Genomic DNA, 26,320 nt, shown 5'->3' with positions numbered 1-26,320 from the left:
AAAAGAATGGATTATTATTATGATCTGATTGCTTCGAAAAAGGAAATGCTAATTCACCAGACCATTTAATGAAAATCATAAGTTGGATGAATCTGTTAACCTGTCAGTCAGTAAGAAATGAAATGAATTTGTAGATAATATGAGTAGAAAGGAACAGAGCACTATTCTTCCATTTTATGAATATACAAATGCTATCATCGAAGGTAAATTGATCTACAAAGGAAGCTTGTCCAAGTTATATCAGTTAATTTTAAATAATAATACTAATTCTGATGCAAAATTCTAGAACTTCTTCAAGTTTATACTGGAAAGTTTTTTTATGTGGAAATATATGCATAGACTGTTACTCCATATAAAATCTATACGTTTAGTAAAATGCCTTCTTCAGTTTGTTGGAGATGTAGTAAAAATGTAAAAGTTGATTGGGCACATGTGTTTATGGATTGTGAAAAATTAAATGCATATTGGGAAGAGATAAGTTTGTCTTTAAGGGATTATAGTCTGATAATTGTTCTTTAAGTAGATCAGTAATACTAATGAATGCTATACTTCTTGTATCTGTAAATACCAAACAACAAAAAATGTTTTGGAGTCTTTTGTCAGCTGCTAGAAAAGTTATTACAAAAAAATGGAAATCAAACTCAGTTTCTACTTTCAAAGAATTTTTAAATTTAACAGCAATACTATGTAAAACTGAAAAAGAATTGATCAGAACAAGATCTGTAAATCATACTGAGACTTTTAATAGTCGGGATAGCCTTTAAATGTTGCTGTTGAAATACTAAGAGTCTTAATGTGATAATTGTATAAGCTTACCTTGATGATTCAATGTACCCCGAACACTGTATAACAGTGTGTGATGTTCAATTTCTTCCTTCATGTGAATAGTTTATAAATATGTTAAATTAATAAAAATGTTCTTAAATATAGATAGAAAGGAAGATACCAATAAGCAATAAGTTTGGACAACAAGGAAATGCTTATGGTTCAACTGGGATAAATGACATAAGCTATCCGTTTTATAAGGATATAACAGTTAGTCAAGCCAGTGTATTTAGAAGAGTTTTAAAAAACTGTAGGCATCAAAAAATAAAAACAGTATTATATTTCAGCATACTAAAGTTTGTTTGGAAGAAATATGATAAAAAGACTATAAGAAATTGGAGCCCATTAGATTGCTATAACATGGACAATACATTATTGACTAAAAGTTTGCAAATAAGAATATACAAATTATTTATAGCAGATTTGGGAAAAATGGAAGGAAAATCATGCAGTATTTATTACTTTATTTATCAGAGATAAGGCAAGATATAATAGTGTCACAACCAGAAGGTTTAATTATTAAACCTATGACAAAACTGTTTGATAATGTGGGTCATATACAAACTGAATGCAGGCTCTATGCAAATGTTGAAAATACTACAGCTTTATGGTGTTAGTATAAAGGTTAGAAGATATATAGATAGCATGCTAATTTACTAGTTTGAACTCCGTGTTTAATGGACAGCTAGGATGTAAAGTGAAATGACAGCTGGATTGTGTCACGAATGCTGTATGGGGCCAATTCTGTTTACTTTAGTCATTTTATTTATTTATTTATTTACTAATGAATGCAGTAATATTAAAATTTAAATTTTAGTCAAAGAAAAAAAGAACTGGAGTGGTGAGTGGCTGAAGAATGTAAGCTGCCACCTATCCATGTGGTACAGAGGAGAAAAAAACATGTCTATGACATAGGTTTCCTGAGTCAGAGTCATAGGTAAGGTGGAGTGAAGAGGGCAGCTGCTCTTGGCAGAAAGTGTTAATGTGAGTGATTGGCAGGTAGTAATCATTCTGCAGTATTTTACCAGAAGTGCTATGGAATAAACACTGATTTTTTTCCTTGTATTCCAGCAACTCATGTGCATTTTTTTAGTATGTTTTCTTCAATGTATTTTGTGCATGTATGAAAACATGATACCGGGAATCATTGTTGCACAAAAATTTGCCAAGTGTGAATATTCAAATCATTTTCTGACTGTACACTTTTGTTCACTGTCAACCCATATCATGACTAAAAAAAGAGCAATCCACCAGTTCACCTATATTGTTAACAAATAAAGATAAATACATAAAGAGTTAAATATATTCCTTTTTTATTTTTAGATGAGATCAAGATTTACAGAGACAAAGGTGGTAGTTTCTTAAAGATTTTTTTAAAGAAAAAAGCATATGGCAAATAAAATATGATTTATACAAATGAAAATGTCTGGGTATATTTTAATTTTCTCTTAGTGAAAAAGAACACAATTTAAATATTTCAAAAATCTTGTTTGAATATTTCTTAATGTTTCTGTACATATAGCACAGTTGACTGTAAATAACTTGAAACATGTCAGTGAGCGTTACTGAAGAAATGTAAATGTCCTGATGTTTAAAAACATAAGCTGATATTTAATGCAATGCATAGTCATTCCATATTTGTGACTGCATATTTATGGATGGTTGCAGTGCGGATGTGGTCCACTGTCCTTTTCAGGCACCTGTAAGATGAGCAACATAAATACATAAAGTCAAGTGAGATCGGAATGCAAATTAGTGAATCCTTCTGTGTGATTCTCCCACTGCATTGCTGCTATTATGCCAAGAGGTAGCTCGATTTAAATGGAGTGTGCAAATCCTCTGTGTGTAATATAAAGGATTATGCGGAGGTTGCTGATCAAAACCCAGTTGTTATGTATTTGAGATATGGATGCCAAGAAATTCACCTCAACAGTGAATGTCAAGAGGTGAATCTTGGCATCCATGTTGAGAACACAATTAAAGGTTATGATCAGAGACCGGATCATAACTTTTTTGGAGTGCATTGAGTTTTATCTGCTCCGTGTGCTACTGATTAGAGAAAAAAGTGCTCAGTGTTTTGTCAGCTTTCAGAGACATAAAGAACTTAGCAAGTGCTGTCAGAAAGACAGTGTAACTCAGTCTCTTATGTTTGAACTGTGTCTCTCAGCTGTCTAGAGTTTCTCAGAATGTCCAGGTTTTTGCCTCATACATTTGGTCTGTTTCTTATAAAATCTTTGGTTTTCTGACAAAAATCACTGAGGATTGAAATCTCTAAATAATTACACACATTTGAATGTCATGCTTTGTATCCTTCAAAAAATGCAGGTAAACATAAATCCTATTATTCTAGCAGTTTTTGTATGTTTATAAGAGGAAGTCAGGGGTCCATTACCAGCACAGACAGCCGACAGAAGCAAATCTTGAATGTCATTTGCTGGCCAGTACGGGCAGATTTGATTGGTTAGTATGAGATCCAACCTTAACAAGTTAAACAGGGGTTGCTTAACATTTGTGAAGATCAGGTCTCAAGCTATAGTAGGGCTTAACCGATTTGTCTTTTTTGGATATCAGTGTGTAATCACTGTGCTACATGCACTACAATGTCATTCTCCTCTTCTTCCTAACTCTCTTGTCATTAGCCTCTCTGTAAAATGAAGCATATCTGTGCTGGATATACTTGTAGGATACCATTGGAAAATAATTTTATTTAAAAAAGAAATAAATAACTGTTACATACCTGGAAATGCAATACCTACTCCCTCTGGTGCTCTGAATGGCATTGAAAGCCCAGGGGTGGCATATGGGTAGCAGTCTACTGGTTTTCTCATACTGATATCAGTTAAAAAATTCAGCCCAACTTTCTGAAATGAAAAAGTGTATATATAAATCAATATGTGCATACAGTCCCATGTAATTTGTGATACCAGAGGACCTGTGAGTAAACAATTTCCTAAATCTTAAGTAGCATAAATAACAGTGCTGATCAACCTTATTGGCCTGTCTGAAAACAGAAGCAATTCTCATACATAAACTCCTATTATACGACAACCCCCCATTAATATTCCAAAACATGCATGCTGATTGGTCAGCATGCACGTTGTAAATCAGAGGTATAGTAATGGAAAAAGGTCCGGTCACCCGGACTTTTTCCATTAGTATAACTCTTTTTTTTTTTTTACAGCAACGGAGAACGCAAGATCTCCGTTGCATTTTACAACCTGTCTCACTATGTTAAACAAGTTTAACATAGTGAGACAGCTTTAAAAAAAAGCAACGGAGCATCTCCGTTGCTTTTTTTTTAAAGCTGTCTCGCTATGTTAAACCCATTTAACATACAAGAATGTATTATACAATGCCATTATTTAAGAAAAGTAATTAAATAATGTCATTGTATAATAGTAATAACCCACTTTTGGGTGTGGGTAATGCTGGATTTACCCACGGTTGTCTTTGGCCACTCGGGCTTCACCCTCGTGACCAAACCACACCAACTGTGGGTAAATCCAGCATTACCCACACCCAGGCATGGGTTACTGCTATAATATAACCAAGCAATATGCCACTACTCAACAACTCATCAAGAACCAAAACAAATAAAAGTAGCGACACTTGCAACCACAACTTAACAATCCTTCAGAGTAAATAAACTTTAATTCAACAAACCTTAGATTAAGTGCTTTCATCCATAAATATTGGACTTCTTCAGAATCTCTTAATTCACAACTCCTATCCACTTTTATAAACATTAATTGATGACATAATCTGTTACATAAATGAGCATGTTAACCCTTTGTTACCAGAATTATGCTGGAAAGTCTTGTCCCATAATACAGTGTTGATGGGCATTTTATAACAATTCTAACTTAAGACCTTAAAGTATGTTTCCTAAATTTAAAAGAAGCTGCTAAAACTATATTAAAAACTACTGAATGATAAGAATGAATAAATGTAAGATGAATAAAATGATAAAAATAACTTGTATTAACCTTACTACATAATATTCAACCATATATCTACTAGACAATTACAAGCAATGTAAGCAATTGTTTCATTCTTGGTTCCAGAATTATATTTAAATATCATATCCATAAAAATACTAGATCATTTAAGAAACTCTTATTATTTAAAACATATTGTTTACCCTCCAAAAATGATGAATATAAATATATATATGTATTAATAGGCCATATTAGCTCTCATAGATAATAGGGGATTTATAACAATGGCTTCATTAATTCCACGGGGTTGACTGGCATTAAGCTTAATTTACCATTTTGCTTCCCTTGCTTCAAATAAAATGTTATTATCCCCCCTCTAGGACTATCCTGCACTTTTTCTAAAATACTGAACATAAACCTCTTAAACTGTGAACATTTTAATACATGCTTATATAAAGCACTGTTGGAATTGCATTTCCTAATATTATATTCATGTTCTTAGATTCTCTTTCTTAGCCTACATTCCATTTTACTTACATACAATGTGGGACATGCAGAACACCTTGCTAAATAAGCCACATTACTTGTGCCACAATCCCCTTTAGAAAGATAGCTTTACTTTTAGAATAGTTATACAAAATGGTGTATTTATCCTCACAAACATAAACACATTGTGGGCAAGCTCCTCACTTCACAGTGCCTTTTTTGCTTTTTATTTAACATATTATCCACTCTACCCTCAAAAACCTTCTTTCAAGTTCCTTCCTGTTTTGTACCCAAATCTAGGTTCCGTACCCAATATCTCTAAAATAGCATGATTTGTTTTCAAAATGCCCCAATTCTTTCTTACTATACATTTAATATTTTCTGTTTGTGGGGTATATTCTAATACCAGGGCCCTTTCATAATTTTTGTCACCTTGATACATAAACTCCTTTTTTCCTACAACAGACTGCTTTAAAATTTCAAGTACTTAAATCGAGAAGAGGTTAGTATCTCAGTTGTCTGCATATATAGCATAAGACAAGGCGATCACAAAAAGTATCAGGATTTGACTTTACAGAATGAAAACTCATCAATTCTGAAATGAAAAAAATATTAGCATACAAGTGATGTGATAACCTTTATTGGACCAGTGTGAATTTTACAATTACTAGGGTTTTTGACTAACAGAAATCCATTGGCAGGACTTAAAACATTATTGATGTTACATACAGTGCTAAAATACCATATGTACCTTGAACAGAAGAAAATAAAAGAATGTTTCATTTCGGTCTCATTGGCTAAAAGAAAAAAATTGAAAATGCCAGTGTAGAAAACATTCACGCTTTAACTCAAATTTTAAGAGTTCTGACAAAAGAAACCATGCACAGAAACTCTGTGTGTGTGTGTGTGTGTGTGTGTGTGTGTGTGTGTGTGTGTGTGTGTGTGTGTATGTGTGTGTGTGTATGTGTATGTGTGAAAGCAAGTGTTTTAGAATCCATAGTAAGCCTGTTCATACATAGGTTTTGCAGTGAAGTAAGTCACATACACTGAGAGTAAGCCTGTTGGAATCTGGCACAGAGTTACACAGAGAATTTCACACCTTAAAAGAGTGGATCATGACTTGTCTGAAAACCAGAGGGCCGAGGCCCTCTTACAATGTTACATTAAAACCTATGATCATACCAGGCAAAACTACTTTATACGAGTTAAGGTCATCTAAGGTCACACTTAATGGGAACATAAATCACAGTAAATAAAAATCTGCTGAAAGACTAATTAAATGCTGATAAGGAAGACAAAAAGTTATAATTTATGACTGGTCTGTCTTTTTGTGAAAGCTATGTAAGGTAAATGCATTGATTTAAAAGATCACAGTGTTGTTTTACAAAAACAGTAGGGACTGCTGAGACAATAAGATTATACCTTAGAATGTACAGAAACCTATAAAATGGTGATATGGTATGTGTAAAAATACTAAAATATTACAGAGCGTGATAATAACTACTGTCTTTTCAAGAATAGAAAAAAGATGACAATATTACAAAAACTCAGTAGGCTGTGAAGTACTATGAACCTTCTGAGACACCCAGCATTATGGATTCAGCTAAAATGCATCAAAAAATCATGCATTGCCTCTATAACACACATGTGTTATTCTTCTGTATAACTAAGTACTTGTTAGTTGCTCAAGGAAAAAAGTTTTTAAGTGTTGTAATTCATCATAAAAACTAAGATGCAGATTCAAAATCCTAATGTCAGAATGAAGAACTAAATTAGTTTAATCTCCATTTTTCTTCTTTTTAGAGGTGTTCATAAATGTCCCCAAAGAAACATATCTGACTTCTGAAAGAGAATGATTAGAAAGGGGGGGGGGTAGCTGTGCTGCCACTGGTTTATCAGTCAGTTCTGGAAGTGATCATGTATGTATGGCCATTTATCCTGGCTATGAGTGTCCTACCTGTCCATCCTATATAACCTGTTGCTGCACATTTTCTGTATTCAGTTGGATGAACCATAGTCTTAGAGGTGCATGCTGTAGAGTCTTGCATTGAGAAACCTCTGATCTATTAAGTTGTAGTGTCCGCAACAATACAAATCAATTATGCTTTGCATTTTGGATGGGTGAAATATTTTGTGCCACTGCTAAATGAATTCTATACAATTCTGTTTTTTTATTTTATTACATTTGTTGACAGGGATAGACCAATTTAGCAAAAAGCCTCATATTTTTGTGAGACTGTGTTAATTCATTCAGAGCTTCCCTGTACCTGGCTTGGAAACCTGAGACTACAAGATCTTGAGTTCATCTAAACAATCTGTGGAGCTGATATGAATATGTTTTGTGCTTGCTCTAACTGTCTCAATGTTATTTAACAGTCCTGTGCCGCATTTATTGATTTTTCTAAATTCATCACTGTTTCTCAGCCTGCACTTGTTAAAGAAATGCCATCTTTTGAAACTGTACTGCTTTTAGATTATTTAACAGTATTCTAATATTTCCTAACCTCCTCTGATACTGCAAAAGCTGTTCTGAGTTTGCCAAAATATTTCTAATTTTGCAAAATGTTTCTGTGTTTGTAGAAGTTCCCCTATGTTTGCATATATTTTTCTATATTTTGGAACTTTTCTCTGGGTTTGTGAACTTATTTTCAAGAATTCCTGATACTACAGGAATAATGCATTTTGTTGTAAAGCATTTGTTACTCCACCTGAGCTCAAAACTAATTTGCTTTGCATTAAGAGAGTTTTTGTCTGGTGGAAGCAGAGGGCTGATTCAACCCATCTGATTTGGGAGCTGCTGGTGGAAGGTTTATTGTGTGTATATCTGACTGGTCTGAGGGCTGAACTATGTAAAAGTCTTTTATCCTGCTGGTATAAAAGCCTTACATTTTTGTGAGACTTTGCTCATTTATTCAGAGCTTCTCTGTGTCTAGCTTGGACACATTCCACTATAAGACTTTGGGTTCATTTAAACTAATCTGTAGAGTTGATTAATCTAGTATTTTTGCACTTGCTCTATCTCAAATGTTATTTAACAGTTCTGTATTGCATGTATTGATCTGGTGTATTTATCACTGTTTTTCAGCCTGTACTTGTTAAAGAAATGCCATCTGTTTCAAACTGTACTTCTCTTAGATCATTTTAACAGTATTCTGATTTTTGCTAACCTCTGATACTGAAAAAGCTAATCTGAGTTTGCCAAACTATTTCTAAGTTTTGCAAATTTTTCTGCATCTGCAGAAGTTTTACTATGTTTCCATACATTTTTTCTGCATTTTGGAACTTTTCTCAGGATTGTGAAGTTGTTTCCAAGGACTCCTGATACTGTCGGAATTCTGCCTTTTGTTGTAAAGCATGTGTTGCTCCACTTGAGATAAAAAAACTAGTTGGTTGGCATTATTGCATTAAGAGTGTTTTTCTGGACTCTGGTGAAAGCTGAGGGCTGATTCAAACCATCTGAGTTGGGAACTGCTGGTGGAAGGATTATTGTGTGTATATCTGATTGGCCTGAGTGCTTAATTGTGTAAAAGTATTTCATCCTATGGCCTGAGTGCTTAATTGTGTAAAAGTATTTCATCCTACTGGTAAAAAAATGTATATGTTTGTATGTGCTCATTTATTCAGAGCTTCCCTGTGCCTGGCTTGGGCACATTCGACTGCAAGACCTTGGAGTCATTAAAAACAATTAGTGGAGTTGATATAAGTATTTTTTGTACTTGCTCTATCTCAGTGTTGTTTAACAGTTCTATTAATTTATTGATTTGGTTGAATTTATAACTATTACTCAACTGGCACTTGTAAAAGAAATGCCATCTGTTTGAAACTACACTGCTCTTGGACCATTTTAAGAGTGTTTTGGTATTTCCTATTCTTCTCTGATACTGCAGAAGCTGTGTTGAAGTTGCCAAAATTCTCCTGAGTTTGCCAAAACATTTCTAAGTTTTGCAAATTTTTTTGTGTTTATAGAGGTTCTCCTATGTTTGCATACCTTTTTTATGCTTTGGGAACTTTTTCTTAGGGTTTTTGAACTTATTTTCAAGGATTCCTGATACTGCAGGAATTCTTCCTTTTGTTGTAAAGCATTTGGTACTCCACTTGAACTCAAAACCAGTTCATTTTACATTAAGATGTTTTTTTTCTGTACTTTGGTGGGAGCAAAGGGCTTTCAGCCCATCGAAGTTGGGAACTGCTGGTGGAAGGTTTATTGTCTGTTTATCTGATTGGCCTCAGAGGTTAACAGTGTAAAAGTCTTTCATCTTGCTGGTATAAAAGCCTTGCATTTGAGCATGGTGCAAATGTGGTTACCTGTGCCTTGTATATTATGCAAATCTCTCCAGTTTAAAATCCAATATGGGAAACACTCTTCATAGTCTCTCACTGTTCATAGCTGCTCCAAGAGCTACCAGTTTATGCAGAGGGCAGTACCGTTGTAGGTTGTTTAATAGTACACTACTAAACACTCTCACTTAGACCTTTAAGTGACTCTTCTCTACTTCCTCCCATCTACTAAGGATCTGGTATAATGGATAGGTGCTTCCATGTCAGCTCTGTTTCTGACCTTGTGAATATAGGCATCCTGAGGGGAGTCTAGTTACTGCCTCATATTCACTGACAATCATTTAATTTTTAGAACATCCAAGGACAGTGTGTGAGAGATGTAGCCACACAATGTACTTAGAGGCAAAGTTCTCACATATACACACAAGAAAAATGTCAACCAAGTTGTCAGTGTTACACCCAAGACACATACTCCCAACACTAAGGAACAAACAGATGCTGTCACATATGTGGACATGCTCACGTGTAATCTACCAAGCCACCAGGACCTCCTAAATGCATCTATCAGTGGTCCTGAACACATTCAAAAAAGACAGCACCTCACACAACACATAACTCTGAAAATCATAGTAGCCCCACTTCTAAGCCCATAAGCCAACACACCACACAGCCAAGCATATTAGTTGTTGGGGATTCCATTGTAAGACATACTGATGTTCACCTTACAAAGCTACAGAAGGAGAAGATCACAGTGAGTTGTCTGTCTGCAGCCAGGATCCACCAGATCATGCATGCACCTAGGTCTTTAAACCACAAACACCAGAATGACCTGGTCATATTCCACATGGGTGTAAATGGCCTAAGACATACCACAATTGACTACATGAAGAGAGACATGACAGTGCTCTATGAATATGTGTTCCGGGTGGGTATGAATCTAGCCTTGAGTAGCATCCTACCTTTACCAATGATGATGCCACAGTACCAGCAAAAAAATTGATTGATTTCAACAATTGGCTTAGTTTCTGGTGTCATAACAAGGGGACACAATGTCTGTCAGCCTGGGGAGACATGATTGCTAAATCCCAATTATTTTCCAGAGATGGTTTGCACTTGTCAGCACTTGGCTTCCTCATACTGGTAAAAACTTAATCTATCCCAACAGAGCCTTTTCAGCCCATGCCATGTTGTTTAACCTTCCAACATAAAAAAGGTACTGCTGTTCAACACTCGGAGTTTAAATAAAAAAATAAAAAACTGTACTCCCTGGAGGCACTCCTCATCCTGAAGAACACAGACATATGTGCAGTGACAGAAACGTGGCTCAGAACCATGGAAAGCACCCTGGCTATCAATGGCTACAATGCCTTTCATACAGTTCGATTCCCCTGAGCTCGGAATAAAATAAAGGAAGGAGGTATCTCAGTATTCATAAAGGATGAACACACTGCTAGATGGGTCCAACAAAATGACTCACTTGAGTTGCTCCATGTCCCACTAACCAAAGTTGTGACCCCCCCCCTCTCAAATCCTTGCTAGCTACAGATCCCCTAATATGAGTCTGGAAAACCACAATTCTTATCTAAACCTACTGGAATCTGTTAGCATTCATCTTAATTCCATGCTTATGGGTGACTTCAACTAGCCCTGCATTGACTGGGAGACTTATACAACCCCATAATACACCTGCTCAAAGGTTTTTGGACTTTGCCAATGTATACACCATGGAGCAACTAGCTAGCTCCTCAAATAGAGTTACAAATATCCTACATCTAGTACTGATGAACATGGGGGGATGCTAATCCCTCCCATGCTTTAACTACTTCCTGGAATGATCTGACTGCAACATGATCTACTTTAGCATGAAAACTAAGCTAAAAGTCACATTGAACTCCAAACCTCTTAAGAGCTTTGCTAAGGCCAGTTACCTCAAACTAAGTGACAGCTTATTAAACCTCCAAGACCCTCTGAACCAGGATGACCACATTCATAGCTGCATATAGGAGGCAGTTCCTGTCTGAGTCAAACCTGTGATTACTGGCAAAAATAAGCCACTCTGATGGATCCCTACCATAAATAGGCTATTCAACAAAAGGAAAAAAAATCCTCTCCACAGCCAATAAGGAACAGACAAAGCAGTGAAAATGACATTCACCTGTCTAAGCAAAGAAATTAGAGAGCTGATCAAATCTGCCAATGTAAACTACGAAGCAAAGATAGCCTCCCAAGTGAAAGATAACCATAAGGCTTTTTTAAATTATATTTGTAACCTCTGGGGAGACATTCAGCAATGTGCCAAGTTAATCATGAATGCAACACTAACACTCAGCCTGAAATTATAGCAAACCTGCTGGCTGACAAGTTCAGTTCAAACTTCTCCCCATCACCGCATACCACACCCAAAGAAATACCTGAATCATCCCTTTATTGGTCATTACGAGGGAAGAGGTCCATACTAGGTTCATAGGTTCATAGGTTTATACTAGCCTATCTGCCCTAAGGCATTTATAAGCCTAGCCCAGAGTTTTTGTGGCTTACGCCACCCCTTATGTTAAAAAATACTGTGCCCATTAGTTTGTTGTGCCTCTGTCCAGCAGTGACACAGAGATGATTCCCGGGGTAAACCTACGATCTCCCATCCACCGGTCAAGATTTCTCTTGAACAGAGCCAGCGAGGTGCTCTGCCTCACATGGACCGGGATTTTATTCCACAACATAGGGAGTCTCTGGGTGACAAATCTATCCCTCCAGCATGTCCTATTTATATCCGTGCTAAGGTTTAAGTCGCTTGCTCTAGTGGATCTGGTAGATTTGGATTTTTGAGGTGGAGCATGTACATTAATTAGGGGTTGGACATGGCCTTGTATGTCAGGCACAGGTCACCTCTGAGCAGACGGTATGCGACTGAATAGAGCTGGAGTTTCTTCAGTCTGGCAGCATATGACAGATTTTGGAGTCCCTTTATCCTTTTGGTGAGGAACTTTTGGGGTCTCTCCAATTGCTGCAGGTGTCGGGTGAGATACATCCCGAATGGGGCATTGTACTCTATCATTGGTCTGATAAGTGAAGAGTACAGGGGAACAATGACCTCACTTGATCTGGATGTGAATCCCTTCATGATCAGGTGGGCAGTGTAGAAGGTTTTTCTAACCACTTTAGCAATGTGAGTGTCAAAAGAAAGGCCACTGTCAACCTGGGTCCCCAGGTCCCTGATAACCTCTTCTGTGCTTAGTGGATTGCCACCTATATGGTAGCTTGGGGTTACCTTGTTTTTCCTGAAGGGTATGACGATACATTTTTTGGCATTTAACTTCAGGCCATGGCTCTGGCACCAGCTATCAGTTTCCGTGAGACCCCTTTGAAGGATATCTGTGTCCGATGTACTTTCCACTATGGCTCCCAGTTTGTAGTCATCTGCAAACTTTGTCAGCCATAGTCCTCCTATGTTAGCCTGTACTTCTGAGAAGTAGATGCTGAACAATAGGGGGCCAAGGACTGAGCCCTGTGGGACACCACTTGTGACTGGCTTGGAGTCTGACATGGCGCCAGCTACTCTAACCCTGTGGGTTCTGTCCTTTAGCCAGTTTGCAACCCATCTTGTGACATATGGGTTTACATTTAAGCTGGTAAGTTTCTCTATAATACCCGAGTGGGGTATTGTGTCGAAAGCTTTTGCAAGGTCAGGGTAGGCTGTATGGACTGCCTTTCCCTCATCAATGGCCTTGGTGACTGTTTCGAAGAAGTCGACCAAGTTCAAAAGGCATGATCTGCCCTTGACAAAGCCAAACTGGGTCGGGTCCAATGTCTGCAAGTCCCCTATGTCTTTGTTTATGAGCTCCATTATGATCCTCTCCATAGCTTTGCAGACCAGGCTTGTTAAGCTTATGGGGCGGTAATTACCAGGGTCCATAGAGGCACCGCCTTTGTGGAGTGGGACCACAGTTGCCGTATGCCACTCCTTGGGCACGTATCCTGTGGTAAGGCTAAGATTAAACAGCTGCCTTATGTGCGGGTTTAGTTCCTCATTGAGTTCGTGTAGAACACAGCCGGGGACACCATCCGGTCCCATTGATGCTGTGTTTTTAGCTTTAGAGAGAGCAGCTTTCACCTGCGCATTGGAGATGTCTGGGAGGCTGCACTCCGCTGGGATAGTTATCTCTCCTTTTGGGGAGAGGGGGTGAAGTTTGCACTGAACCTGTCTGCCAGTATGTTGGCAATGTCTGTGGGTTCAGTGATTTTTGTATCATTTTGGACTAATTCTGAGCATATCTGGGAGTTTCCACCCATGTTTCTAACATAGCTGAAGAAGGCCTTATGATTGTCTTTTGAATCTATGGCAATTTTTCTCTCAAAGTTGGCCTTGGATGATTTTATGAGTGCTCGTATTTTTTACTAATAATGATCAAAGGTGTCTTCTCTTTTATGGATTTTGCTCTATCATGTAACAGCTTTCTCCTCTTATTGTAAAGTTTGTTTATGGCTGGGGTCCACCAGACTGGATGTTTGCCCTTGGTGGAAAGAGTCTTGGTTTTATTAGGGATTGCCTGATCCATGCAGTCCTGGAGGTGTTCATAGAAGGCATTTGTAAGGGCTTCCGCAGCTTAGGTTGTGGTTTCCACTGGCTCGGGGGCCTTGAAGGATACCACACCAGTCTTGAGTAGTGTGAAGTTTGCTTTAGAGAAGTTCTTCACTGTGGTCTTTTTTGTTTGGGGTGGGGGCGGGATGTGGATATCCAGTGAGATTAGTTTATGATCTGATCTCACCAATGAGGGATATACTTCCAGTGTGGAGCATTTTGTCCCCATGTTTGTGATGATTAGATCTAGTATATTTTCTCCTCTTGTGGGAACAGTGACTAGTTGTTCCATGGCATTTGAATTTATGAACTCCAGGAACCTTTGGGCTAGAAAGTTTGGGCTTGAGTAATGTTCCCAGTCTATATTCAGGTAGTTGAAGTCACCCAATATAATGGTGTTTGGAGATACATTTATACCCTCCAGTGTCTTCAGGAAGGCTGTGTGGGGTTCCTGAGTTTGAGAGGGTGGCCTGTAGCATGCTACAAATTGTAGAGCAGTTTTGCCTATGGTTAATTGCACCTGGATGGTTTCCGATGCTTCGTGCGTTGCCACCAACCTGGAGGTGTGGGTATCCTTGATGAATATGGATACACCCCCTCCTTTTGTGGTGTGGTCCAGGTTTTGGGGCAGGAACGCATGATATGAGGTAAAACCTGATAGTGCCGGGGTGCTCTCAGGAGCTTTGAACCAGGTTTCAGTCACAGCACAGACATCAATGTTCTCCATACTGAGAAGGGCCTCGAGTGCGTGCATTTTGAGATTTAGACTTCTGGCATTGAGCAGCATTACCCTTAGTTTCTTCCCATTTTTGTTTTCTAGGGTGGTAGGTTTAGAATTTGAGCCTTGCCTAAAAAAGGCACTATGGGGGTGGCAAGAGCCGTAGCCAATATCCAGAATCCCAGTGGTGACAGGTGCAAGCCGTCCCTTGCAAAGCAGCGTGGCTTGTCAAGCATGTCATCCCAGGCAGACAGACACTGGATCCCCTTTGAATGACACCAGAAATTAAGCCAATTGTTAAAGCTGATCATCTTGTCTCTATGTTGTGGCATTATTCTTGGTGAAGGAAGGATGCTGCTCAGGGTCAGGGTCATACCTGCCTGGGCTACATAATCAGAGAGCTCCTCTATGTCTCTTTTCATGTAGTCCAGGGAGGTATGTCTCAGGTCATTCACACCAGCATGGACAATGACTGTGTCATATTTGTACTTGCTGTGGAGTGACCCGAGTGCTTGTGTTATGTGGTGGATTCTAGCGCCCGATAGGCAGCTTACTGTGACCCTCTCCTTGTTCAGCCTGGTGAGTGGGACGTCAGTGTGTCTGACTATGGAGTCACCTATGACAAGTATGTTTGGTGTTGTATTTGGCCTTAAGGGCTGTGACTGCTTTGCACACTGATTTTGTGTTTTATGTGTTGCCTGTGGTGTGTCATGAGGTGGCGGTTGCTTGGGTGCCTGCTTTGGAGGCCTCTGCTGTTTAGGTAAATTTTTGCTCAGAGCCTTCGAGTATGTCTTTGTGTGTTTATGTGTTTGATTCATTGTTGTGATAGCTTTATGTGAGACTGGTTTTGTGGTGTGTGTAGTTGCCTTCTCCTCCTGTCTGGTCTTGCCAGTCCTGAGTTGAGAGAGCTCAGCCTCCAGTTTGGCTAAGCCAAGTGCATACTGCACTTGCTAAAGCCATAAACACAGTCTCCACGGGTCCCAACAACATTCTAGGATGCTTCCTAAATAGCGTAAAATAGTATCTATCAGGGGCACTAGAGACCCTCTTTAACCACAGCCTCTGGACAGGCTTTGTCCCAGAGGAATGGAAGACTGCAACAATACAGTGTAAGAAACTTCTCTGTGTGGAAGATTTTCAGTCCATATATTTCTAGTTAATCACTGTATATTAATCAGATCAGACAATAGTAGTAGAAGTAGCGAACATAAACTCAAGTCAAAAAGTAATAATAGAAAATATATAATTCTACAGCATTACTAAGTATTCGAAAGTAATCCAAACAAGGCAGGCAGTCTGTTTCCAGTTGAAAATCCTTTATTAAGTACACAGACAAGCGATCCAAGTAAAACAAAAATAGAGTAATAATTTCATCACAAGCTTTCTAAATATATATATATATATACTTTTTAACAGACATGGGAGTGCTTTATTGTGCTGTAAAACAAAGTGTTATTGGTACACATGTTAAATGAACATCCCTTCCCCTATCAGTGTGACATTTGAGCTGGTCCTGTCCTACCTAGTAGCTGTCATAATAATATATAGCCCTAATGTACTTTAATGGTACATCTTATTTAACCAAATTATTAAGTAGATTATTGTCTGTGATTTTATACAAGGCAATACACTACATGGCTGGAAATATATCAACCTTAGTTCATTTTGCGATCAAAAATTATATATAAATATATACATATACATTTTGCATGTAAAAATCAGTTTCTATTTTCATAACCTATTGTTAACAAAGATCGCTTTCATCCTTCTAGACTTCTTCAGGTCTGTGTACAAGAACCCTAAAAACCTATATAATTGTATAATTAGTTAGTATTGTTATTACCATCATTTTGAATAAAGTGGAAAAAAGAGAACCAGAAAAAAAATAATAAAAATAAAAAATATATATATGTATGATGATGGAAACAAAATATAAACTTAAATTTCATAAACCACTCCCATGCCTGATAAAAAGTATATATATATATTTAGAAAGCTTGTGAGGAAATTATTACTCTATTTTTGTTTTACTTGGATCGCTTGTCTGTGTACTTAATAAAGGATTTTCGACTGGAAACAGACTGCATGCCTTGTTTGGATTACTTTCGAATACTTAGTAATGCTGTAGAATTATATATTTTCTATTATTACTTTTTGACTTGACGAGTTTACGTTCGCTACTTCTACTACTATTGTCTGATCTGATTAATATACAGTGATTAACTAGAAATATATGGACTGAAAATCTTCCACACAGAGAAGTTTCTTACACTGTTTTGTTTTTAGACCCACTACACTTTAGTGGGTTGTTTTGAGACTTCGGGGATGCCACGGAATTTACTTGTTTTTTGTTGAAGATTGCAACAATCATTCCTCTATAACTGCCCCACAGTAATACAGACCCATAAGCTTGATCAGTATTATCTGCAAGACCATGGAGAGATTTATCATAGACCTGATCAATAATGACATGGGGATTCTCCAAACACTGGACCAGACCCTATTTTGCTTTGTCAAAGAGAGGCCTTGCCTAGTCAATCTGGTTGACTTCTTTGAGAATGTCACTAGGGCTATTGATGAGAGTAAAACGATACACACTGCTTATCTAGACCTGGCCAAAGCTTTTGACACAATCCCCCACTCAGGGATCATAGATAAACTTACTGAGTTAGATATAAATCCCCCTACATCATCAGCTAGATAGCAAATTGGTTCACTGACAAGACTCACGTTAACCAGATAGCTGAATCCACCTCCGATATGAAACCTGTTACTAGTGGCATCCCATAGGGCTCAGTGTTGGGACCCCTTCTGTTTGGTATATACTTCTGTGAAGTGAAGGCCAACGTTGGAGGCCTCTGACTCACCAAGTTTACGAATGGTTGTAAGCTGGGAGCAATCGCTGAATCCCTAAATGATGCTGACATCCCACAGAGAGGCCTAAAATAACAAATGACTGGTGTCAAAACCATGGTCTGAGACTAAATGTAAAAAAAATGCTTAATCATACCCTCAGTAAATCAGATATCCCTGCAAAGTATAATATTTATAGCAAACCTCTAAAAGTAGACCCAGTGGTGAGGGACCTAGGAAAACAAGTAGACAGTAACCTAAACTTTGACCAGCTGGTAGCTGCAGTAGTGAAGAAATCCTTCTGTGGTGCTCACCTTATAAGTAAAAGCATGGCATCAAGATCAAAGGAAGTCATTGTACTTAGCCTTCATCAGGCCCATAATCAAGAACAATATTCCCTTTTGCATGTATCTAACCAGGCACTTGCACCAATTGGAGAGGTCCCAGAGGTTTCTGACTAAAAAAAAAATGCAAAGCATAGGACACATGCCTTATGCAGACTAACAAAAGACCCTGTCCCTTAACTCCATCTCATATTTTGTATTGAGAGGTGACTTATGCCTTACCTGCAAGGCATTCTCTGATGCAGCCCTGATGAAATTGTTATGTATTCTCAATAAATAAATATACACGGGTTACTCATTCCATGGCCCTGAACCTTACTTGTGAGTCTAACAGAACTTGTTGGAGAGAGAGAGCTTCGTATCCCAGAGGCTACATCATCTATGGAATAAACGTCCTGTGTTTGTAAAACAAAGCCTGTCTCTCATTCTCTTCAAAAAGAATTTGGACAAATGGATGGGGAACCATAAATTCACTCCCAGGGTACTACCCATGTCCTTTATGGACAGAGGCAGTCTGTAAAATGACTCAGGGCTCCAACATCCAAAGATCCAATACCCTGATACTACCCCATCCCATATCTGGGTAATTAAGATATAGTATTGTCATATCCTGGGTATTATTGGTTAGGCTTGTAAAGGCTCTTGTGCCATTAGCCTAGTAATCACCTATGAACCTATGAAAAGCCCTTTTTCATCAGAAGGCCAGGAAGAAAAGCTTCTCAGTTATTACAATATAGTGTTATTACAGGACAAAAATATAATACGTGTAAGTCATAGGTACATACAGTGGTTTAATACTGACAACTTTATAAATTTATGCAGCAGCAAGAGTAATAGTTGATAAGACAAAACTACAACGTCAAGGAGATAGTGGGATTAAAAATCAATTGAAGGAAACAGAAACGAGAAAAAAGAATAGAAGTAAGGGAGGAATGTTATGAGATGGAGTTAAATTAGTCATGTCATGATAGACAAGTAGTAAGGTAATGAAAGAAATAAGGGCGAGTAAGTATTAGGTAGAGATACGATAATAGCTTTTATGTGACAAAATATAGGAGATTACGGAAAATCATCTGCACTGAAACCGAAGAAGTAAGAGGTTGGGTTGGAATGTCATGTGCAAAGGCAGGAACAGCTGGTAGTCAGATAAGTTTTTTAACTTGTAAAGATATGTATTTCCATTGGTCTTGTTTCTAAGATCAGAGGGAAAAGACTTTCATAACTTGGCTACATAACCACAGTATAGTGAGTCACCACAACCCAAAAAGCGTTGGTGGTCAAAATAGGGGCAATGAATGCTCATATCTGAACAGACAGGACAGGATATGAAGACTGTCTGGCTCTACATCAGCAGGGAAATATGAATAAAGAAGGGGAGGCAGCTGTAGTCTTATGTCTTGTAAATGGCTTGATGATGGTCAACACATGGGTCGGCAATAGAGACAGTCGCAAGATGACATACAACAGTGGACAAAATACAACTCAGGTAGAGTTCCTGCTAGTAAGGAAAGTGCACTGGGGTAGAATCAGAGAATGCAAAGTCATCCTCAGTGAAACAGTCAGTCCACAGCATAAACCACCGGTGGTCAGAATCATTTGTAAGCAGTGGTCAGAAAATGCTCTAATTTTAAAAAAGACTAGACTAAAGACATGAACATTCACCGGAGTGAAAGCACAAGAGTCCAAGGGAATACTTAGGGCTCTAGCACCTCAGGAAGAAATGAAAATAGGTGGAGTCAAAGAAGAATGGGAGGGTCTCGAATCAGCATCTGTGAAAGCTATAGAACAGATATACTGCTGAGCCACTTATAGACATAAGGTAACACATAAACTGGTAGTGGAATGCAGAAGTCCAGGAAGTTATGAAAAGAAAGAAGGCATGCAGGATAAAGTAGGAAATAGAGAAGATGGACCAGACTAAGAAGGATTACTGGCTGTAACAAACAGGCTTAGTTAGCAGTCACAATAGCAAAAAACAAGGCACTGTACCAGGTTCTGGAAAGTGACTCAGCAGACAGCACAAAGAAACTCAAACAAGATGGAAGGCAAGGACAGAAAGATAAAGACGACAGTCATCAGACACTGTTCATAATGGATGCCACCTACAGCCTCTTCAGCAGTCCACAGGACATCAAAGGCAGATGGAAGGAGTACTTTCATCAATTTCTGAATAAAGAAAATCTTACAGAAGCTGGACTGCACCATATAGAGCCTAGCATGAAAGAGAAAAAGGCTGCCCCATACACAGCCTACAATGAATGAGGGAAAAGAGCCCAACCTAAAAGATGTAAGAAGAACATTAAGGAAAATAAAGTAAGAGAAAGCAGCAGCCACTGCTGAGGTCATGTCAGATACGACCAAGATACTGGGTGAATTAAGGGAAAAATGTCTCCTGAGCATACTGATATCAGTATGGAGAGAAGGTGTATCCCACATGAATGGAGAATTAACATCATAGTGCCAGTGTACAAGAACAAAGGAATGTTCACAACTGTGGGAAGCATAGAGGTATCAAATTCTTGTCATACTGCATGAAAGTGGTAGACAGGGCAATTGATAAATGAACATGGAAAGCAGAAGAAAGTAAGATGGGAGATGCGCAATTCAGATTCAGATCAGGATGTAATACATATGACCCAATGTTTGCAGTGACATAGATAGTGGAGAAAAAGCTAGAGATGAGGAAAGAGTCCTGAGTCCCTAGACTTGGAGAAAGCACATGACAAGGTCCCAAGAAAGCTGATTTTGGAAGTTCTGCAATGACTCAAAGTCACAGAAATATTGATTGAATTAATGTAAGCTGCGGTGGTGGTGCTGTGGTAGTGTTGTCGCCTCACAGTAAGACGCAGTCCAGTTCGATTCTCAGCTAGAGCGTCTTCTGCGTCGAGACATGCGTGAATGGGTGTGCCTTCATTGAAGGGTGTGCATCAGGGCTGGTAACTTGGCACGTAAAAATCAACTACCAATCATTAGCGGACCGGAGTTCCACTGTGGCGACCCCTAACTGGGAAAAGCCAAAAGACTCAACAACAACAACGTACAATGACCTAATGATGCAAGTATAAACAGTGCTCAGACTCACAGTGCGGGTGCACCAGGGCCCAGCTCTGAGCCCACTGCTGTTCATACCAGTGATAGACTACATTAGCAAGCAAGTCAGAGGGGACAGCTCAACAAAGTTTCTGTATGCAGACAATGTGACATTACAAGCAGACTATGAACAGGAACTTCATCAAATAACAGTGTAATGGAATAAAAAACTGAAGGCACATGGGATAAAACTAAGTACAGACAAGACAACACACGGTTGTCATGGTAGTAAACTGGGGAAATTAGAAGCAGCTGAAAACTGATATAGAAGGAAAAATAGTAGAACATGTTAATAGTTTAAGTATCTGGAATGAGTGGCTTAGGAGAACAGAAGTCTGAATGAGGAGGTCAAAGTTAGAATCAGAGGGGTGGCAGCCAAATGACATACAGTGTCATGGGTAGTGTTTGACAAAAGATTGTCAAAGTAGCTGAAAAGTCCAGTGTACAAAACAGTGGTATGATCAGTACTTCTGTTGTTGTTGTTGTTTTCTCTTTCGGCTTTTCCGGGTTAGGGGTCGCCACAGCAGAACTCCGGTCCTGTGATTGGCAGTAGATTTTTACATGCCGAGTTGCCAGCTCTGATGCACAACCTTCACCGAAGGTACGCCCATTCACGCATGTCTCCACACAGAAGACGCTCTAGCTGAGAATCGAACAGGACAACGTCATACTGTGAGGCGACAATGCTACCGCAGCACCACCACCGCAGTATGATCAGTACTTCTGTATAGTACAGAAATCCTGGACAGTGAAGGCAGAGCAGTTAAAGAAGCTAGAGGTGATGAAGGAGAAGTGCCTGCAATGGGTGGTAAAATGCACACTATGGAAGAAATGAAGAAATAAGGACAAGAGAGCCTACACTGAAGTAACTCTAATTTCAGAGAAGATCTAAAAGAACAAATTATGGGATCTGGGTACTTGTACATGAAAGCAGGAGATGACTTGGTGAAGAAGATTTGGGATAGAGAAGAAGAAGGCAAGAGGAAACAAGCATGCTCAGGAAAGAGATGGATTGTGCGAGTAGACTTGCAACAGCTGGGCATGACAATCCAAGGAGAAGGTATGAGAGAGGCACTGAAGCAAGAGATGTGGTGATAGTTGACATGGCAACACATCCCCATGTAGAAAATGGGAAAAAAGGCGTTAATGATGAAGATGGTGATGAGTCACCAGAGCAATTATCTGATTCTGATATTTATGTGTGATTTGTGATTCTTTTCTCAATCTGCTTCTTGCAATGTTTTTTTTTTTTTTTTTTTTTAGCTTTGGTGGTTATTTTAATGACAGTAATGGAGGTTCTGGAAATCAATGTTTCTCAACTTGTTATCCACACTGAAGACGGGTGGAATCTCTTGTGGTTTTATAAAGCATTTTAAGTCTGGTAACATGTTGTCAGTACTGGAATCCTGTCATGGTGGGGGGCAGGGTTCTGTCTGGCCTTATCAAACTCTCTGGCAGTGTGACCTTAAGCAATGAAGCCTTCCTTCTATTGCATCAGCAGTGCATTTCGTCCTCACTGGAACAAATATGGTGATATTTTAGTACTTCATTGTAAGTAACAGAAATATTTATATGGCAAGCATGATTACAGTTCTCATGCAGACATTTTCCTGTCAGTTGATTTCCTTTTAACATGTCTGTAATGCTCTAGGTGTACAGTAACCTTAATATCAAGGTAGGCAAAACTGAAATATTCCAAAGGGATTTTAATGGATTTGAAGCTTCATTTTTATTTGGTTAGTGGATCAGTACAGCTTTGTTTCATTTTTCTTCTAAAACTGAGCAGCAGAAAATAGAAGATATCAAGCTATGCTTGTGTCATAACACAAAATACGGAAAGTGAAATGTCCAGTACTGAAATGTAGATGTAACACATAGAATTTGCTGCGTTGTAATAATCTTAAATAAGGTAGAAACTTTAATATAAAGACCGAGCTTTTTCAAGAAGAGTCACTGTAACAGTAAATCAAAAAATCTGGGGTTTACCCAAATCATGCGCTCTTAATGACTTTTGGTAGTCATTGTGGTTGCACTTTTTACCACTGTTGTGCAACTTTAAAATGCCTCGGAAGCTGGCACAATAAGGAGGATGAGACCAAAAGTTCAATTCAGAAATTACTTCTTCATTAAAAACTACTTTGATACAATCCACAAGACAGAATCTAAAAACAGTCTGAAAAATATGAAAATATTAAGTGCTTTCGTTCATTAAAACAGTGGTAACCAGTTGTGTGGGGGGTAAAGCCCCTCTGTTTATTTTGTTTGTGGATTTATTTTTTTTTTTTTGGAGTTCCGTATGTTTGACATTGTGTGTTTTCGGATGTTAGCAGTCAATGAAAGACACTTCAGCTAGCTAATATAGACCCTATATATATATATATATATATATATATATATATATATATATATAAATAAATAAATATATGTGTGTGTGTGTGTGTGTATGTGTGTGTGTGTGTGTGTGTGTGTGTGTGTGTGTGTGTGTGTGTGTTTATATATACGTCTCGTGATTTCAACAAATTGAATGGCATGCGAGGAAAAAAAAAAAAATATATATATATATATATATATATATATATATATATATATATATATACATACATACATACATACATACATACATATTTGGTATATAGACAAAAATCTGTTATAAATATTCCAGTTCTAACACATTTTGTTAAGAAAGAAGTAATACTTAAACAAAAAGGCACATCAGGTTACTCTAAAATATGCACAAATTCTTTTCTTTGCTTCATGATTTCAGAAGATAGAAACGTAGCAGCAGCAGCAGCATTACTACCAACAGTGGTATTCTCACTTACAAAATCTGATCGAAGAATTGTAATTGTAGATGAACCTAACACAGTGGCAGTACTTAATCACACTAGTACCACAATAGCATCCTTACTTTCGCTTCTGTTTCAATGTAGCCATCCTTTGGTTATAAGACAATTGCAAAAAAAAGTATTTTAAGATAGTATACAGCTCAGGAAATCATGATAAAAAAGGAAGGGCCTTTGTTAGTGTCTTCATCATAGCAACATCTGCCTATAGGCAGAATAAAGAGATGCACAGTTTTGCTAGTAGTTTCAAAGTGTCAAGAATGTATAAAGAGAAAAAACAGAACTTTTTTTCCTCTGACTCTGTTAGTGAAGTGGACTGTTTCTATACTACAATGATTAATTCTCTGACTTGTTAGGAGTTTACAAAGACGTGTTTGGAGCGTTTCTCCCCAGGCCTCCGCTGAAAATTGGCTTTGCTCCAAGTTGGAATTTCCCAGTTAACAAATCTTAAATAAATAAATAAAAATAAATAAAAGTTTGAAAAAAAAAGTCTTTCTCTTAATTATCAGTGTCTTATCCAGTAGTTACTTCCTTTATGAACACATTAAATTCTATGGGAGCATTTTTCAATTGGCCTGTAGGTTATACCTATTCTGAAGATAAATGTTATAAAGAGAGGGACTACCTGATTCACAGTGGACAGTATGACAACATTATTACACTTTTCATAATGTTTTAAAAGCATATAATTAACATCCCGATGCCCAAGTTACAGCCACATTAAAGGCTGACAGTGTGTAGGCCTCCTTTAGATAGACATGACTCATACAGTTCTCATTAAACATTTATTTTATTTAACATTTGTTGACCGGGAAAGTCCAAATTGGAACAAAGCCAATTTACAACGGTGGCCCAGGGAGAAATGCTCCAGATGCATGTCTTTGTAATCATCGTGTCCCCTTCTCATTGTGGTATCTAATTAAAGCTGGAAAGCTGTGTCTCTTGCATATTTATTTTTCAATAAGGACTCCAGGTTACTAATTAAATCTGGGAAGGAGATATGTAGAGCCAGTGTCTCAACTAGCTTATATTGTTTTGCAGCAAAGCTCTATTTTAGAGATGAGTCAGGAAACTTGATAGACTATTCCTAGAGACAAGTGTTACAAACAGACTAGAACAAGTATTTTCTATGGGAAACAAAATGTAAAAAGGTTTTCACAGACAAAAATGTGTGTATGAAACTGAAAAGGCTTCATCAAAGGGTACTATGAAGAGACATGAATGGCTTAGAACACTCAGAATGAGGATGCCAGAATGTCAGATCTAAGTTACTTAATATTAAAATTACATAAAATTTCTTATTTGGTCAGAAAGCTAATATTGTTATGCATTTGGAAAAAATGGTAAAACTAGGTCTTCATTTAAAGATTCATGTGAACATTGCATTCCACATTATCAACGGCTGCACTACAAGTAATAAGAGAAAAAAATCCTTCTCTACAATTTTATCAACAAAAACAATACAAATGCGAGCAAGCAGGCCGATTATAGTTCAAATGTAAAAGAAAAAGACAGAAACAGACATTCAGAATGGATTCTACCCCTACTTTCTCTTTTTCCCTTTCCCCTAGTAGCCTTGAGGAGTCAAATTTGTATCAGCTTTCTGCATAGCAGAAGTTAAGTAGAAAGAAAAGAGTTTTACAAGCAATAGAGTAGGCTGATGCTTTTGTCTTTATTTAGACAGCACAGATGGAGCTTCTTCCACAGCCCCCCTGCCCCCATGAAGCAAAACAAACTTTACAGCTGATGAATCAATTCTTAATTAAAAAGGTAAGGCAGAGGTCAAGGTTTTCACTCAAGACTGTTTCTGATTCCAAAAAGGACAAAACCTCAATACAAGTGCAAGCTTTATCATCTATAAACAAATTCAAAATCATTCAAGATGGTGACTGGAGACATTATTTCCTTTCACAGAGCAAGACTCTTTGATGGCAATCTTGGATAGGGAAAATGTTTGTACATTTGCATCCAAATGAGACCATCTCAAGAAAGGACCTCAGTTTCTTTAATAGCCCAGCATTATTTTTTGGCTTTCAGCTCTGCCATTTAGATTATCCACAGCCCCAAGTGCTTACCATATAATTAACTTCAGAGTATGCGCATCTTAGAAAGCAAAAGGTAGCCATTTTCTGGACTCGATTGCTGAGAAGGAACTTGGAGAAGTGAAAAAATAACGACAGAGCTCATGCATATTTCCAACAACTTCAAACAGAGTTTAAATATATCCATTGAGTAAGAAATGGTCAAGGAAATGATCAACGGACAAGAAACTAATCATGCTCCTCCATTCGTTCAAAACAAACGCTAACATATTAATTTAACCATTAGCATAGTAGTGTTTAATGGAGCAAAATACACTTCATAATAAC

The 26,320-nt window shown here is 37.9% G+C and overlaps 1 protein-coding gene across 1 annotated transcript in view; it reads right to left on the bottom strand.

Annotated features, from left to right (window-relative positions):
- LOC122808690 (alpha-2-macroglobulin-like) overlaps positions 1 to 26,320 on the bottom strand; it is a 1,814,690-nt gene that overhangs the window by 787,172 nt on the left and 1,001,198 nt on the right. The window contains exon 17 of the mRNA XM_044079678.1: positions 3,563 to 3,686. Within this exon, the coding sequence (XP_043935613.1) occupies positions 3,563 to 3,686 (124 nt within the window). The remainder of the gene's footprint in view (positions 1 to 3,562; positions 3,687 to 26,320) is intronic.

Source organism: Protopterus annectens, chromosome 8.part0, assembly GCF_019279795.1.
Source record: "Protopterus annectens isolate FY-2018-M chromosome 8.part0, PAN1.0, whole genome shotgun sequence".
NCBI classification, from domain to species: domain Eukaryota; kingdom Metazoa; phylum Chordata; order Ceratodontiformes; family Protopteridae; genus Protopterus; species Protopterus annectens.
The sequence above is the reverse complement of the archived record's forward strand: the minus strand, read 5'-3'. Positions and strand labels throughout refer to the sequence as shown.